The 17,099-nt window shown below is 54.9% G+C and overlaps 4 protein-coding genes across 6 annotated transcripts in view; 3 read left to right on the forward strand and 1 right to left on the reverse strand.

The window, feature by feature from the left end:
* The first annotated feature begins 260 nt into the window (after nt 1-260).
* LOC137464856 (avidin-like) lies at nt 261-1,897 on the forward strand. Its single transcript, XM_068176411.1, has 4 exons — nt 261-326; nt 832-1,045; nt 1,460-1,580; nt 1,714-1,897. Exons 1-4 carry the CDS (start codon nt 261-263, stop codon nt 1,811-1,813), a joined length of 501 nt encoding a protein of 166 aa, XP_068032512.1. The 3' UTR covers nt 1,814-1,897.
* Nucleotides 1,898-3,175: 1,278 nt separating this feature from the next.
* LOC137465484 (avidin-like) lies at nt 3,176-5,436 on the forward strand. The gene is made up of 4 exons (XM_068177551.1): nt 3,176-3,884; nt 4,407-4,617; nt 4,719-4,851; nt 5,259-5,436. Exons 1-4 carry the CDS (start codon nt 3,813-3,815, stop codon nt 5,290-5,292), a joined length of 450 nt encoding a protein of 149 aa, XP_068033652.1. The 5' UTR covers nt 3,176-3,812; the 3' UTR covers nt 5,293-5,436.
* A 3,979-nt stretch (nt 5,437-9,415) lies between these two features.
* On the reverse strand, nt 9,416-15,430 carry CREB3 (cAMP responsive element binding protein 3). Its single transcript, XM_068177229.1, has 11 exons — nt 15,341-15,430; nt 14,458-14,906; nt 13,626-13,763; nt 13,285-13,543; nt 12,953-13,065; nt 12,644-12,736; nt 12,104-12,210; nt 10,723-10,791; nt 10,487-10,571; nt 10,271-10,352; nt 9,416-9,818 (listed from the first exon to the last, which is right to left on the reverse strand). The coding sequence occupies exons 3-11, from the start codon at nt 13,761-13,763 to the stop codon at nt 9,478-9,480; spliced, it is 1,287 nt and encodes a 428-aa protein (XP_068033330.1). The 5' UTR covers nt 14,458-14,906; nt 15,341-15,430; the 3' UTR covers nt 9,416-9,477.
* A 373-nt stretch (nt 15,431-15,803) lies between these two features.
* Nucleotides 15,804-17,099, forward strand: part of TLN1 (talin 1) — a 35,511-nt gene continuing 34,215 nt past the window's right edge. For 2 of the 3 annotated variants that reach the window (XM_068176264.1, XM_068176266.1), the window contains exon 1: nt 15,804-15,945. The gene's annotated coding sequence lies outside the window, so the exon portion shown is untranslated. The remainder of the gene's footprint in view (nt 15,946-17,099) is intronic. The other variant, XM_068176265.1, reaches the window with a different exon arrangement.

The raw sequence follows: 17,099 nt of genomic DNA on the forward strand, positions 1-17,099 counted from the left end.
GTCGGCAGAGACTCTTGGAGAGTGGATGTGTAAATCATCCCTGCATCCCCACCTCCCTGCACAGCCGTGCTCGTCCCCACGTTCCTCCAGCGCTGCCCAGGTCAGGCAGACCTCCTCACCTCACCTGGCCTGGGCACGCTGACATCAGGACACTCAAGCCGCAGCTGCCAGCCGTCATGGCTCTGGTTACAGCTCTATAAAGGGGTTTGGGATGCAGGGCAGAGAGGGAGCTGGGCTGGGCATTTCACAGCCCCGCAGCCATGAGGGGCGGTGTTTTCATCCTGGTCCTCGCCCTCGCTGAGAGTGTTGTTCCTGCAGAGAGGAAGGTATGGGGATGGGTGACAATGGGAGTGTGGCAGACATGGCAATGGGATGCAGTGTGGGCAGCCAGGAGTTCTCCCTTAAATGCCATTTTAGGCTTAGACAAGCAGGAGAGCCTTGCAAGAACCAAGTCCAGGCAGAGGGTAAGGTATCCCTGGATCACCCTCAGCCACCTGGTACCACCTCCAGAAAGATTTGTTCCCATGAGGGAACCATGCACTGGGCATTCCTTGCCTTGGGGTTTGTGCCTGGGAGCACCATGCAGGTGTGCACGGACCTGCGACGTCTGGGTCTGTGTCTGGGTGTACCATGCATGCTGCAGGGCTGGGATGTTCTGGCCTTGCTCCACCATCCTCTCAGCAGCACCCTGGGGCAGCATTTCCCCAAACTGGGATTAGGGACAGCCAATGCCCTGCAGCTGCACTCACAGCAGGGCTTGCGGCTCCCCTGGTGTGGGGCAGCAGCAGGGATGGGGTGAGGACAGAGAAGTGTGTGCCTGTCTTCCTTCAGTGCCAGCTCAGTGGACTGTGGAGGAATGACCAGGACTCACTGATGGAGATTTCGGTGTTGAGGGACAATGGCGACTTCCAGGGACAATACCTCACACGAGTAACCCTCTCTGGGGACTGTGCCCAAATCTCTCCCCTGAGGGGTGCCCAGCAGCAGCTTGGAGAGGAGGGCTGGCCCACGTTTGCCTTCACTGTGCGCTGGGACAAGTTCTCCAGTAAGTGCTGGGATACCTGGGGATGGCACAGCAGTGTCAATGGAAGCCATGAATGCAGCCAGCAGGAATTTTCTTTCACCAGGAATTCAGCTGGGTGGTGCTTTGGTGCAGCTAAGCAGCAGCACCTGCACAGCATGGTGCTGTGGGGCAATGCTGGGCTTGAACAGGGGACCCCTCCTCAACCAGCATCCTTGGGGCAACCACAGTGGGTCCAAACCCTGTCAGCACAATTGGGATGTGGTGCTACAAATCCTGCCTTACCTGAGGGAGCCACGGGAAAGGGCAGGACCCCCCAGCATGGGTTTGGTGGTTGTGTGGCCATTGGAGCAGGAACACAGCTGTGTCTGGGAACACAGTGGGGAAGGGGAAGCAGACAGTTTCTCCATGGATCTCCCAATAAGTGCTTCCTCCCAGATGCCAGCACCGCCTTCGTGGGGCAATGCTTTGTGGATGCAGGTGGAAAGGAGACGCTGAGCACCATGTGGCTGCTGCGTGAAGCTGTCGGGTCCCTTGAGGAGGACTGGAAAGCCACGAGGTAGTGGGGGGATATGGGTGACACTAATCCCACAGAGGGTTCCTCACTTGAGGAAACCTGGGGGGAATTCAGGGACACCCCATCACTGCTGCAAGGACTGGGTCATCCTGCAGGAACTCTCAACTTCTCACAGGGTGGGCAGAAATGTCTTCACACGCAAACGCACCACAAAAGGAAAGATCCTGCAGAACTTGTCCCCTCCCTGTGAGGCTGTGTCTTCACCAGCCCCATGATGTGATGGTCTGGCTGCAGCCTAACCCTCCAACAAGGCAAGAAAAACCTGCCTCCCAGCTGGGAATAAAATTTTTAAATCATCAGCTGTGGTTGCCTTTTCTTAAAGTCTGTCCTTGCTATACCTTCTGTCCCCAAAGATACCCCTGCTGAGGTGAGGTCTCACCACTGCTGTTCTGCAGGGACATCTGCATCTCTCGCTGATCCCACCCATCCACCTCCCTGGGCTCATTTCCCATCTCATCTAAACCCAAACTTCTACCTTGTGCCATCATTCCCCACCTGCCTGATGGTGGCAGGGCTAGCAGCAGCATCCTGAATTCAGCTCACTTCCTTGCAATGCCTTCATATCCATTCCCACCAGACCCTTTCTAGTACTGGCACTCCATGCTCTGTTGGATTGGGCAATGGAGGCAGCATTAGCAGTAGATTTGAGACGTTGATTAACTTTGTGCTGTATGGCACCTCAAGTAAAATGTGCACAAGTTAAAGCCCCCATCCCATCCCATCCCATCCCATCCCATCCCATCCCATCCCATCCCATCCCATCCCATCCCATCCCATCCCATCCCATCCCATCCCATCCCATCCCATCCCATCCCATCCCATCCCATCCCCCTGGGTTACACTTAGGGATTTTCCCCTTCTCTACCACTGCATTTTGGCAGTGCCTCTCTATTTGCCTCTGTGGACACCTGCCAAACTCAGTCAGCTCTTTTGACACAAAGCTTTAGGCAGGTCCGTGGGTGAAGAGAAAGCCTCTTGCAGAAGTGTTATGAAAGCACCCCCAACCCAGGGATGACAGCACCGTGGCCGCACAGTCCATCAAGCCTGGCCCAGCTCTAGTGAAGCTGCAGCATGGTGCCATGAAGTGGAGGGAAACCTGGCACCACCCTGGGATCTCTAACAAGGTGGTTTGTCTCTGCCAAACATCACAGAAAGGCAGTAGCTGCTGTCAGGCCAAGAACAAAGGGTGGCATCCAGGACAACGGCAAAATAATCCCCAGGGGGAATTTGTCTGAGTACCTGTGATAGGCCATGAGTTTGGGACGGAAAAGACAAAAAGGAGGAGGGGGATGTGTTAGGAGAGGGGTATTTTCCACTCAGCCCAGCTTTTGAGGTTACCTAGATGAGAGAGAGATGTGCTGAGCACAGGGTGCCAGGATGTGCCAGGGCTAACAGTGGGCATTGAGAGGTGCCCCCCAAAGGGGCACTCCCCTGCCCCAGTTTGCACACTGCAGCCCTGTTGCCATGCCCTGCCCCAAACACAGCTGTATTGAAAACAGCTGAGTACCACCTGAATTTTCAGCTGCCACAGCCATATGCCTGCTCCAGGCACCACAGCAAAGCCATGGCTCAGGAAGACAGAGACTGTGCATGCTGCATTTTTCATATCAAAGGTCCTTTAGAGCAGCCAATACAAGGAAGTGTGAATACAATGCTGGTTATCACACTCTGTGTGTTTAGCAAACACACTCACTGGGACCTCAGTAATGCTGCTGCGGTTACTTCTTCCTCTAACTCTCACAAAAGTAAAAGCAAAACCATCAAAATCAGCAGCTGACATCCAGAAGAGGCTGGAGAAGTGTTACTGCTTCTAAAATGAGTGAACTATCCCTTCTGTGCAGCGCTGCAGCATCCTCATCAGGCAGTTGCAGCAGAAAAGCAGGGAGGGGGTAAATATTGAAATAGGTGGTAGTTTCCAGCCTTTGTGCATGGGAGGTAGATTCCCAAAGAAGGTATTGATGATTTCCAGGCTACTATAGGGCCTTATAAAAAACTTGCGTCCCCACCCCTCTGCCCAGCCGTGCTTATTCCTGCATTCCTTCAGCCCTGAGCAGGTCATGCAGACCTCCTCATGTCCCTCGCCTGTCCCGGGCACCCTGACATCAAGCCATTCATCTCACAGCTGCCATCCTGGTGCTGGTGGGGCTCCAGTTACAGCCCTATAAAGGCCGCCAGGCTCCAGGGCCAGGAGGAGCTCTTAGCAGCCTTGCAGCCATGGGGAGAAGTGCTTTTGCCCTGGTCCTCACCCTTGCCCTGGCAGTATGTGTTGCCCCTGTGGAGAGGAAGGTATGGGGACAGATGACAGTGGGGGTGTGGTGCCGACATCCTGCTGGATCCCAAAGCCTGCTGCTGGGGCATCATAGCTCAACAGGGAGCTAGGGCTGGGCAGCTGGATCTGGTGGGAACAGCACTGTGCAGCGCTGAGGGAAGCTGCAGTGAGGTTCGGAGGAAGGGACTACTCCTGCAAGGACACTTCTTGCTGCAGGAAGTCATTCAGAGGAAGGCAAACAGAGCCATATCCCAGACAGCTCCTGTTTTCCCCACCAGAGTGTAAGGAAAGCAGCATACCTGCTGCTTCAGCATGGTGGGACTCACTCTCCCTTGGGTGGGTGAAACCATCCTGGACAGTGGCTGAGCTGAATGTGATCATAGCTCAGGCACAATTCTCACACTGAGATGGTGATGCCAGTGGCACATCAGGTCTGTGGCACACTGCTGCAGACATCTCTGGACAGAGCCAGGGTAAAGGGATGAGAGCAGGATGCTCCCCCTCCTCTTTCCCTCCAACCCACAGCACTGGCCTTGCAGTGCCTTCTCTCCGGGTCGTGGCGGAGTGACACCAGCTGCCGGATGGTTGTGTCCACCCTGGACAAGGACAACAGATTCTCTGGTTTTTACCTGCCGGGACCTGCTGCTGGCTACTCGGAACACCTCACGTCACCACTGGAGGGGTCCCAGCAAGATATAGGGCTGGTACCACAGCCCATCTTCTCCTTCACTGTGAACTGGAGGCTCCAAGGTAGGCAGCAGGGGCCATCATCCTGCGGGCGGGGATGCCAGCAAGACACAGGGTGACCTTGTGCCTCACTACCTGACTCACATCACCTTAAACCCTTCCAGACTCAGAGACTGCCCGGGCAAGTGTCTTCCTGGGCCAGTGTTATGTGGACACCAATGGGGAGGAGACCCTGCATGCCCTGTGGCTCCTGCGAGAGGCAACTGACAGTCCGGCAGAGGACTGGAAAGCCACCCGGTGAGTGCTGGGTCCCAGCCACTGCTCTGCCAGGGTCTTCTGCAACTCAGGCTGGAGAAGGGAGAGAAGGGTGAAGCATGGGACAACAGTGAGGGTGGAATGTGTTTGTCCCCTGTGACACGTAAGGGTTATGAAGCATCCATGTAACATGGTCCACCACTGCATGTCAGATGTGCCTCAGGGTGGGGGATCCCTGCATGGGCTCTGGCCACAGAGAGCCCTCTCTGGGACCTTCTTTCCACTCTCCACAGCAGGGAGAGGAGGAAATGATGCCAGCACCTGGCACAACCTCTGCTGCAGGCTGTTGGAACCTGCAGTACCTCAGTCAGCCACACAATGCTCCCCTTGGGTTTCCCCTCTACCCTCCACAGCGTGCATGACCCCATCTGATTTGGTGTTTTCTGCAGGATTGGCACCAGCACTTTCACACGGATAAAATAACAGCAAGTGGGAAAATCCAGCAGGCTCAGGATGACAACGAGTGAGTAGGCAGACTTCGCCCACACCAAAATGCTGCACTTGAGCAGCTCTCAGCCCAGAGGTTCATGCTTTCTTAGGCAAATTCACCAGATGCAAAATAAAGGGCTTCTGTGGGGATGCAGGGCTTGACTCTGTCTTCTGTCCTGCCTCAAACTTATGGGGTTTGTCTCACCCAGCAGCCACCCTCCTATAGAGAGGTTTCGTGCTGCTCTGAGACTGAAAAAGACAACAAGGCTGAGGGCAGCAGAGTGCCTGGGGATGGCGACTGTCCCAGCTCCCCTCCGTGGCAGTGTACAGCAGTATTGTGCCTGCAAACCTGATGCTATGCTGTGGGTAACATGTCCCTAGGGGTCACTCCCAGATGTCCCTAGAGATGGGGGACAAACCAGGCTGTGGTCAGGCAGAAGGATAAGGCACAACCCCAGTGTGCTGCCCTGGCCAATACTGCAGAGCCTTCCCCGTGTGAGCCGAGCAGAGGAAGCTCTCGGGGAACGCACGGGGTGTTGCAAACGACTCTTGCAGAGCCGTCAGCCTCCGGTTCCCAGCCCCGGCGGATGTGCAGCGAGGGCCGGCTGCCAGCTGCCCTCCCATCCCAGGCCTGGGGAAAGCTCCCAAATACCCTACTCCAAGAGTCCCTTCGGCACGGCTGTGTCCCCCGAGTAATGCGTAGGGATGTGTCTCCAGCCAAGATGTCCAGACATGGACAAGGAAAGAGAATAGGGGAAGGGCACACCTGGCACTGTCTGGACTTTTTTAGGCATCACAGCCTGACCTCTCTGCCTTCTGCCTTAGACATTTTGCCAAAGTGGTCCTAAAACGACCCCTGGGGGTTCAGCAGGCCCAGGGCTGAAATGTCCAGCTGTGAGAGCTGGAAGGAGGCAGTGGCTCCATCACTGTGTTTCCAGCTGCTTTTAAAAACAGTTTTCAGAATTCTGTCGGTTTTTCTGTTTCCACCAATATCCAGCAGCTGGTGCTAGTGGATAAAAATAGGGTGGATGATGACACAGGATTTAGAATTCCCTTGAAGAGGTGGATACTTCTTGTTTCTGCTACTGACTGAATTTGCCATCTCTCTGAGAAACCCTAATTAATTTTTTTACAAAGGGCAAGCCTGATTCCTTTAAAGCCATGACAGGAAGTGTTTTGCATTGGTTACACAGTCCAGGACTTCCTTAGCAATAGAAAGCAAATTTTATTTTATGTTTTCACAATTTTCAATACATCACTATCACAGAAAAGAGAAGATACTCTGATACTTGAGGAGTCACCAAGCAAAAAATATTCTGTTTCCATCTGGCAACACCCATCTGGGACTTGCCAAGGACTGTCCAAGATATTTTGCCCTGAAAAGCTCATACTTCCAGTCTGCCAGCGTAGTCCCACAATGCTGACAAAGGCATTTGCTGGGACACAAGGGTTGACCTTGGGCATAACAGAGGGAACCAAGTGGGGACGCAGCTGGGACCATACCACGGACCTAAGGCAGAGTGTGGGGCTGTGTGTGCATGCAAGCAGCACCAGTGAACATGCAGACCGTTCTCTGACCCCGCAGCATGCTACAAAAAAGAATGGTGATCTGCAGCAAAGAGGACAAGGAGGGTGGCAGGAATATCAGCTGGCTCCTGCTCCCCTGCTTCAATCAAGTCCTCAGCCAGAAGACTCATTATGAGCACTTTAATCATTGCTGGCCTTTAACACAAGGCATGAGGTCCAGGCTGAGAGCTTCATTTCTCTCCCCAGGTCAGAGTTGCTTGCTGTGGGACTGGCACAGAACACAGAAAGCAATGAAAAATAGCAGACCTGGGTCATTATGAGCTGAAACCATGGAGCAAACCTCCCCAAAACTCCCAGCTCCTGGCTCCAAGCCTGCTCTCCTACAGTTATCTCCCTTCCTGACATCTGGCCAAGCAAGCCAGACTGCTACGAAGAGCAATACTGACCCCATCATACCCAGGCAAACAGCAGCTCATGTGGCTGCTCCCATCTTTGCTGGCAACACCACCATATATTACTTCAGATGGCTCATTTGATATTGATTAGTGCTGGGTCGGGGACACTGTATAACAACATCTGTAACTCTACACACTCTGGCCTTAAACTGCAAAAAATGAAACTAAAGGGGAAACAGGCCATTACACTCGCTGACCCTGAACTTTAAAAATGAAAGTAGGCTGGGAATAGGACATTACGTGCCTTGGCTTCGAACTGCAAAAAAATGAAACTAAAGTGCAGAGGGGCATTACACACCCTAGCCTCAAACTGTAAAAAATTAAACTGAAGTGTAGATGGGGTCCTAGACCTTCCTGATGCCATGCATACCTCCTGGGGAAAGAGTTCCAGTGGTTCCCTGGTGATGTTCAACAGCTGTTGGTCCTGACCAGGGTAGAGCTGTGACCCAGCCCTGTTGGGAGCATGCTGCTACCTGTCCTGAGGTAGAGGCCCTGGGTGAGCCTCTCCTTGGCTGTCTCCCCTCTGGACAAAATGTTGTCTCATATTTTGTTTTTGCTCCCTGGGTCTGCCAGTGCTTCCTGTGGACCCAGTGACCCCAACCAGACCCAGGGACAATCATGAATTTAGCAAGCCCACAGCAGGCAAGGCCCACCCGGTGCTGTTGCAGGACCCTGGCTCTGCTCCATCCACTTCCTGTGATTGTGCAGCTCCCATTACGAAAGCAACAGTGGGGGCTGACACCGGCTCCTCACGCTTCCTCTGGGGGAAGCTGCTCGCTTCCGCAGCGCTGGGGCTTGCGTGTGCGTGGTGGGTGCTGGGTGCTCACCACATACACTTTTCTCCAAGAGTGCTTTTGCACCCTTGAAGAGGATGAGAGCAAAGTGAGAGCAGAGGGTGAGAGCAGAGTGAGAGCAAAGCAGCAGCCCTGCAAACCTGCACTGTGCCTCAGCAAGCCCCTCTGCAGAGCCACAGCCACGCGGACTTCCCCTGCATCGACATGAGAGGGACTGCCCCCGAGCCCACCCTGGGTTTCTCCCACAAGGCTCCCAGCCCCAGTTGCAGCCCAGCACCTCGCCAAAACAACCAGAGAGGACACAGTCACACACCATTAATATTTATTTATTTACTCTATTAATAAGGAAGCTATTCATTATTATTCTGATCCAATTTGAAGCTATCCCCGCTCATCGCAGGGAGAACTGGACTAGACGACCTTTAGAGGCCCCTTCCAATCCAAACCATTCTATATGACTCTATGGAATATCCTGCAGTAGGACAAGATCTCTACAGGTACCACTAAACTCCACTCTGGCAAAGACATTGCTCACCAGCTCAAAGTGTTTCTGTTCAGCCCAGAACCATTGACTACATCACCAACCAGCACAGCAAGGCTTGGGCACACAAGGACACAGCTTTGAAACTGTCCTGTGGCCAGGAAAGCCTTCAGAAGAGCAAGCAGCTCTGCCGCTCTCTGAACATGCGGCCTCAGCAGTCTGGTTCAAGGCATGCCTGCTCCCTGAAGCCCAAAAGCCTGCAGGAGATGAAAAGCTCAGCCCTTACGGTAGGCAAACAGCACACGTGGCTCAGGAAGGACTCCACATTACCTTTTCTAGCCAGGCTGGGAGCTGTGGCCATGGCTCAAAAGCTAGCAGGAACAGGCGACTTGCCAGGTCTGTCGCAGAAGCAGGCAGGACTACTCCTGTGAGAGCACTGAAGGTCAAATTGCTCCCTCACACCTAGAAACCAGGCAGCACTACAGGATTAAGGGGCAGTGACGTGGAACATATGTTTGGGCCCAAACACAGACTAAGAAGTGCCTGTTCATCCCCTGCTGGGCAGTGAAGAAGCAGGGCAGCGGCCTCCACTGCCAGCTGCATCCAGTCAGACCAAGTACTGGCACCTCAGTCCAACTACCTCCACCGTCCCTGCTACAGCCCATCCCCACAAGCCACTGGGTGCACCCTGGGCTGCAAGCCACATCAGCAGCCATAGTGAAGTTCTCAGAATTTCCTGTCCCATCTCAGATGGAGTCTGATAAAAAATGTCAGATCAATTCCTCCCTGTAAACCCTCTGAATTTCTGGCAATGAGGAGAGTATTCAGAAGAAACTGCTTGAATAGATAATCCGTTAGTGCAGCTCTGTCCCTGTTCCACGGGATGCCCAGTATCATCCCAAGGAGCAGGATGCAGCACTGGTCACATCTCATTGGCATGGTGCTGCTGGATGAGAACTCTGTCAGGGTGTTCTACCCACTCCTGACCCTTGGATTTCCACGGCACCAGCACTGCCGCCGGCAAAGGGTCACTCTGGGGCGGGCCCGGCTTGGAGCCTGCTGCTGCTGGAGTGTCAGAGGATGAGTTGCTGTTGAAAGACCTGGGACTGGAGTTAAGCGGACTCTGCCCCTCTTCCCATGACTGACTGAGGTTGCCCGACAGCAAGGGGTCTCCAGGCTCTGGGCTGAAGCCCTCCAGCTCTGTGTCGTGCTGCACATCAGGTGCTCCCTGGTTTGGAAACTCGCGGATCTGCCGTGACAGCACTGTAAGAGAGGTAGAGCCAACCCTATCATTTCCAGCCTCCCACCCTCCTGTGCTGAGCATGGAGCCACCACAGAGCCCAGGAGAGAGGACAAACTGTTTAAACAGGACTTCCTCTTCCCAGGGGAGGCGGGGAGAGGATGCTGCACAGCTGCCAGGCACAAGCACAGTTTGTGCTCCAAGAGGGACCGGAACTCTCCTGTCCTTGCACCACCCCTGGCACAGGGCCCTGCTTCCAGGCAGGCCTCTAAAACAGGGCTGAGGAAGAGTCCAGAGCTGGGGCAAGACAGCAAGACAAACCTAGTGGTCACTCCAGGCAAGAGAATGCTGAGTTGGAAGTGTCCCAGAGTTCAGGCTGTCTTTGGGGAAGGTGCTGTGCTCTGAAGGGCAGCACTTCACCTGGAGCCACACCTCAGCCCCAACTGGGCACCTCAGCCGTAACCTGGGCACTCACCCTTGTGCTCATGCTGTGGCTCTACACTCCCAGGTAAGCGGATGCTGGGGGACAGAACGAGGCAGAAGGACAGAACCACGATCTGGAAACAGAAATATCAGCACAATTTCAGCAAAGGAAATGGACAGGCATCACTAAATGCAATAAATGTCTCTCTCCCAAACTTTTGAGGACAGCAGAGACTCCTCCACAGACACTGGAGCTGAAGCCACTTACCATAGTGCAGGTTTTACTTCTGGTAGTTTTGGGGGTGGACCATCTCACCAAGGCCTGCAGTTTCTGCAACTGCCTAAGCAGTGACCTGCAGCAGAGCAGGAAATGCAGGTTAGCACAGCAGGTGGACCTATAGCTGCTTCCCTCCACTCTTTGCAGCCAGGGACAGGCCGCAGTCCTGAGAACATGAACAGTCTTCCCCACCACTTCTCCTGCCAAACCCAACAAGACAAACTCACATGTTCTGCTTCTGCAGCTGCTGCACCTTCTTCTCCAGTTCATGGTTTTCAGCTGTGCAGGCTGCCACCCTTCCCAGGAAGGATGAGAGGCATGGGGGAAAACCAGAGACATTTTGTTGGTCAACAGTGGAGACACAGCATCAGTCACCACCTCTGGGTGGCTGGGGCAGACAGAATTGGTCCTGGGGTCCACCTGGTATCATGTGCAGCAAAGCCCAAAGAGCACCACCTCATACCAGATATAGGGAGGAATGAAGCCCTGCCAGTCCTGCAGAGAAGCAGTTGATTAACCCCTGTGGATGCCCACCCCTAGCAGCACACCAGCCCTGCACATCATGACATCAGGCTGTATTACTAACTAGCCTGATCTGGAAAACACATTCCTTCTGGCAGGTCAGCTACCTGGCTTGCACAGAGCAAGCTCCGGGCCATCTCCAAGTACAAGAGACAGGCTTCACCCTGATGTTCTGAACCCTCTGCAGGGACCTCTTGCCCCACAGGGCCAGCCTCACTTTTTGCTCAGGGTGAGAGAAGCCCAGCAGCCGAACAGCACAGCAGCTTGTGACAGGCACCCCTGATCCCAGACCTGGCACTGTGGTCAGCACAACTAAGGCCATGCATGAGAGGAGCAGCCATTCTGTGACCCAAGTCATGTATTCATTCCCTTCCCTTGTTATCAGCCACTGAAGGTCCTGTGCACTTAGTACCAAAACAAAGAGATTTCTTCTTCCTCTCTCTGCCAGCCTGAAAGTCCCTGAGCACCAGGCCCTTCCCTTACCAGTCCTGAAGGTCGCAGACACACAGCCAGCTCTGTGTTGCTGACAGCCCTTTCACAGAGCAGGGAGGTACAACAGTACAGAGCACACTGTCCACAAAACCAAGCAATTAGAAAGTCCTAAGAGCACCTTGGGAGTAGAATTTCTGCTCGACAGCTCAGGACCCCTCTGTTCAGGGACACATCCACCATTGCCTGCTTCCTCCCATTACTGAGGGAGAGACTAGTATTATTTGTATCATTTTTGAAACTGTTATGATCATTATATTAATACATAGAACCATCTATTAAGATCTGATCCAATCTGCAGAGGGCCCACGTGACTAGAAATTTTAAGTGAAGATGTATTAGAGTGTAGGTGATTAAAAATTGTAAGTTAAGTTGTATGATAGATCCTGTACTACACTGCTTATAGAGTGTGCTACGTTGATTCTGCTTGTAGAAATACAGTGCCACTCTAATCACAAATCCTCTGCTATACTAATTGTAACATGATAGGAAAATGAAGTTCTGATTGAAATGACAATTTAGTGCCATTCTGCCAAGGACCCCTAAAAGAACATATGGGTCCCCTCAGTGTTGGATGACACTGCTGTGTGACCATACCTGTTTTCTAGGCCATCCACATAGATCTTCCTCCGGCGACGACTATCCTGAGCTGCCTGCTTGTTCCGAATCTTACGACGCACTTTCCTCAGAACTCGCTCCTCAGCCTGCAAGGATCATCTCATTAAAAGCAATCCCAGGGTGTTGGCAATCCCACCCTCTCAGACCGCCGTCACATATCATTGCCCAACCCTAGTGCTTGGGTCCTCTGTCCTTCCCACACCACTGAATAAACTGCAAGGCAAAGGCCCTGCTGATGCAGCCAGCAGCTTCCATGACTCAGCAAAAGTAAGGCGTACCTAAGGAAAATGAAAAGCACACAGACCACAAGCCACTAGGCAAGCAGAAGAAATAGCTGCAGGCACTTGTGGTGTAAATGCCTCCTGCAAACAGCCACGAGTAGGGAGACTGACAGCAGCCAGAAGCTGCTGTGTACATGGACAATGCCATATATTCTCATCAAGGCACTGTCCTGCAGTTTCCAACCCCTACACTACCTGATACATTAGAGTGGTCAGTTTGGTTCTAGTGAGGACTCACTTTGGTCAGTGGCAGACAGGTTGGTAATGTAACACCTTCTTTCTCCAGGAGCTGCTTCTCCTCCTCTGTCAGGACCAGCTCTGGGAAGTCAGACTAGAAAACAGCAAAAATAAGCCTACTGAGAATGCATAATACAGGGAGTCCATCCTGGGCTAGCAAGGGCATGCAGCAAACACAAAGAACTGGAATCAGCTCTCCCAAAGTAACGTCATGTTTTCCCTCAGAGATACCCCTCATAAGAGCCAAGTCAGAAAAGAAGGAGAGATGTGAGAAGCAAAGGCTGGGGTCCACAGGCATGGGTGTCAGTACCTGTACAATGGCTCCAGGCACAAGCTGGGGTTCATCTTCCACAGCAACAGCAACGGGGGAACTGGTGCTCTGTTCCAGTGCCTCGCTTGTGCCTTCCAAACCCACCCATGCCCCTGGAGAAGGAAAGATTAGTCAAATGCTGGGCCTCACTGAGGCAGCACCTGACCAGCCAGCTTTGAGTGGCATGAAATAGCAATTTTACAACAGCAGAAAGCCTCTACTCTTGGCTCTTTCCATCTTTGCCTGACACCCACCAAAACAAACCAATATGGGACTGCTTTTCTCTTTTCTGCCTGTAGCCAGGGCACAAAGACTCCATACATATCACTCACCTAGCTCAATGGTAACATCTCCTTCTGCCATGTCAGACCTCACACTTTCCAGTGTAGGCCAGTCTTGATGAAGGGAGTAGTTATGATCAACCTGCACAATGTCTCGGCTGGCAAAATTGCTACCAAGGCAATGGGACAGAAGCTGATCCTCAGAGATGCTGCTGTCATTGTTGGCAGGCAAGTAACTGAGCCTGTCTGGTTCATCTTCTAAAGGGCTCAGCAGCGAGCTGATGAAGTCATCCATCTCCTTGTCCAGGAGCTGCAGAGGAACAGCTTTTACTCAGCAGGGAGACAAACCTCCTAAACCTCAGCTCAGCAGCAATTCCTTACAAAGAACTCACCTCAGGCATTGGTAGGCCCCAGTCTTCCAGCAGACCGTTCTGCTCCCCTGGGATTTCAGGGCAGGGAGCATCCTCCTTCAGAAGAAAGTCAAGCAGATCCACATCTGCCAGGGAATCCAGTTCCTCTGGGCACGACATCTGAGCAGGACACCCAAAGTGAGCACAGGCACAACGGGAGACACCAGCCTTGCTTTAAGGTGTCCCTCAGACCCTACAGACAAAGTATCCCCATGCAATGTCAACAGCAGGAATAACCAGTTCGCAAGTACTTCTCCAGCCAGGCTATTATAGCACCACTGGTGACAACAATACAGTGTTTTCCCCACAAGGTTTTTGGGACCCAGCCATAGGAGCCACACTCCATCCAGAGCATAAAAGCTGCAGGAAGGAGAGGAAAAGTGAAACAATTCCAGACTTAATGGGTGTGGAGAGCATGCAAGGTTCTGCTCCACAGAGGTCTGAAGGTGCCATACCCCCTGGTGTGTAGTAGCAGGGAGAGCTTCCTATCCCAGGAAAATTAAGAACAGTCATTATTGAGGTCTTTACTAAAAAGATTCTGTTAATGATTAAATGATGATCAAATTCTAAGTGTTGGATGACTGAACAAAAATTAAATAGCAATCAAATGGTAATTAAGCGATCGTTGAAGGGTAACTAATGAATGATTTGACAGACCTAGATGACAACTTACAATTCAGACAGCTGTCAAACACTGTACTATTTAACACACTTTTAATAAATAAGTAGATATTGAAACAAATAAAGAGATGGATATTTACAAACATCACTAGCACACAATATACCTTTAGGCTGAAAATAAAATGCTCCTCACCTTACTGTAGAGATCAGACACAGGTAAAGAGTCTCTCAGCCCTGAGGAGTGACCTGGAGAGCTGTCCCTACTGCCAGGGACGTCAGGGCCCGGCAGCGTGAGAGCAGCAGAGCTCAGTGGCTGGAGGCGGCCACAGGCACTCGGAGGGCAGGGTCAGGGACTTGCAGCCAAGCCCTGCCCTGGAGCTTGTGCACCTGCGTGGCTGTGGCAGCTTTAGCTTTGTCGGGTCCCAGCTCGGGCTGCTGCTGTTATGTCCTGACAAGACATGGCCCAGGAGCCTCGGTCCCTGAGGAGATGCGGCCTCGCATGGCTCTCGGCGGGATCAGCCCGGCCGGCTCGTGGGCGATGCCTGAGCCAAGGCACCGCTCAGGCTGTCAGAGCACAGGCATCCATCGCACCTCTCCATCAGCACTGCTAAGCTTTCACATCTAGCTGTAAAGTGTCACGGTCTGGAAAAAAAAAACAAAACAAAACATAGAAAAAATAGAACACCACCAAAACCACCTGAAACCCCACCCAAAACCAGAGGGCCAGGGCAGTCCCCAGCCAGGGCTGCTGCGCCAGCTGACTGAGGGGAGAGCTGTCAGCAGAAAGTTCAGCAACAAGAGGAAGAGGAGCTGGGCGAATCCGGGCAATATCAGGGAGTTTTCCCCCACGGAGCGTGCGCCGGGTAGGCAGCACGGGCAGGACGGGAACAGGAGGAGCAGGTGCGGCAGAAGGAAGGGCGACCGGAGCGCAATGGCGGGGACACCCACCCGAGGAGAACCAAGCAGCCCGTCTGAGCCCCGGCTGCGGGCCAGACCCCGGATCCCCGGACCTCCTGGACCCTCCTAGCAGCGGAGCCCCGACCCCCGGTCGAGCCCGGCGCCCTCCCGCCCCTCACCTCAGCCTCGCCGCTCCCAACGCACCGCGGTGACGTCACCCAGGGTCCCGGCGGGCCCCGCGCGCACCGCCCCTGCTCCTCCCGCGCTGACGCCCCGGTTGCCCATTGGTTGGGGGGGGAAAGGGGGGGCGCGTGGGCGGCCGGAGCGCGGGGCGGGAGCGCGGGGAAAAGAGGGGAGAGGAGGGGATGGGAGAGATGGGTTGAGGGGAGGGCGGTGGGCCCGGGGTCATGCGGGGCCCCGGGGGTGTCCCGGGGGTGTCCCGGGGGGGGCGGGCGCCCGGGGGTGCGATGTGAGCAGTGGGTGGAGCACGGCCACGGTGCGCGGAACCGTGGCCAGCCCCAGGACGTCGGGCCGGGCCGGGCCGGGCCGGGCCGCGCGGGTACAGCGCAGCGCTGTCCGTGGGAGCGGGAATGTCCGTGGCGCGATGTCCGGGTGGAGCGCAGCCCCGGGGCACCGCGCGGGGCCGTGCCGTGTCACCCGGCGGCGCGCCGTGCTGGCGCATGCGCCGTGGCGGGGGGGGGGGGGGGGCGGGAAGCGGGCGGTGCCGCCCGCAGAGCTCCCCTCAGCGTCGCGGGGCCGCCGCGCTGCTCCTGCCCGCGCAAAGGTACGGGGACGGGGGACGGAGGACACGCGGTGTCCCGGTAACCGGGGAGGGGGGGCTGCAGAGTGGGGTCCTGCGGACCGGTAGCGCCCTAGCTCTCGGGGGGCTGCCGGAAACGGATGTCCTGGGGACCCTGCCCTGCACCCCGCCCGGTAAATGGCGGGGAGACAGGGAGGAAGCAGCTTTCCGGTTACCGGGTTTTCCCTGCTCCAACCGGGGCTTGTCCGTGGGGTTGCGGTGACCCGAGGGCTTCCGGGGTTCACTCAGACTTTGGGGCATGCCCAGATCGCCCCTGGCGCCGGCGCCACCCGGGCACCGACGCCCACCGGAGGCTCCAGGGGAGCACGGGCTGGCGCGGCCACGTTATTCCTGACCACGTTATCCCCGGCCCTGCCCTTGCCCTGCCTCACCAGGCTCTGGCCTGGAGTCCACCGTGGCGAGGCCCGGGCCAGCGTCCCCACCTCGGGGGTCTCTGGGGACCGAGCTGGACAAGCCTGGCCGTGGCCAGCGGAACGCGGGTGACCTTTGGGGCAGGCCAGGCGCAGCTTTTCCCCCAGCACCCCGCCCACACTGCCGGGACGTGGGGAGAAGCGAGTGGCAAGGGTGTCTCTGTCCTGCTGCGTGGTTTTGGGTGGGGACACGAGGGCTTCCCATGGCCACACCGAAGCCTGGGAGGTCACCGCAACGGTTCCCACCAGGACACACAGCTGGCCACGGGCCCCAGGATGGGGCGCTGGGGTGGTTCCCATGCAGGGTGGGTCTGGCCCCAGTCGGGAAAGGCTTGGGTCCCCACCATATCCCAGACGAAACAACTAACCAAGCAGGGGGAAACGCTGCCCCATCCTCTGCCTGTTCCCTGCCGGATCCTGCCCGAGCCCCTGCAAGCTCCCCATCTCTTTGAATCTGCCGGCAGGATGTCTACATGCTTCTGCTGTGGCTTCATCGCTGCCTGTTAGACCCATATTTGGTAGCGATAATTGTTTACTCCCTTCTCTCTCTCTGTGCCTCGCTGCTGAGAAGGGGAGGGCACATATTTTTGGGATCTTTAGTTTTGCCAAAACCTGTGAGTTGCCCAGTAAAGGGTCCAAACCACCTGCCTCTCCCCGGATCATAGGGTGAAACCGCCCAAGTGCTAAGTGAATCTGTGATGGTGCATG

The sequence above is a fragment of the Anomalospiza imberbis genome, chromosome Z (genome assembly GCF_031753505.1).
Source record: "Anomalospiza imberbis isolate Cuckoo-Finch-1a 21T00152 chromosome Z, ASM3175350v1, whole genome shotgun sequence".
Taxonomy (NCBI): Eukaryota; Metazoa; Chordata; class Aves; order Passeriformes; family Viduidae; genus Anomalospiza; species Anomalospiza imberbis.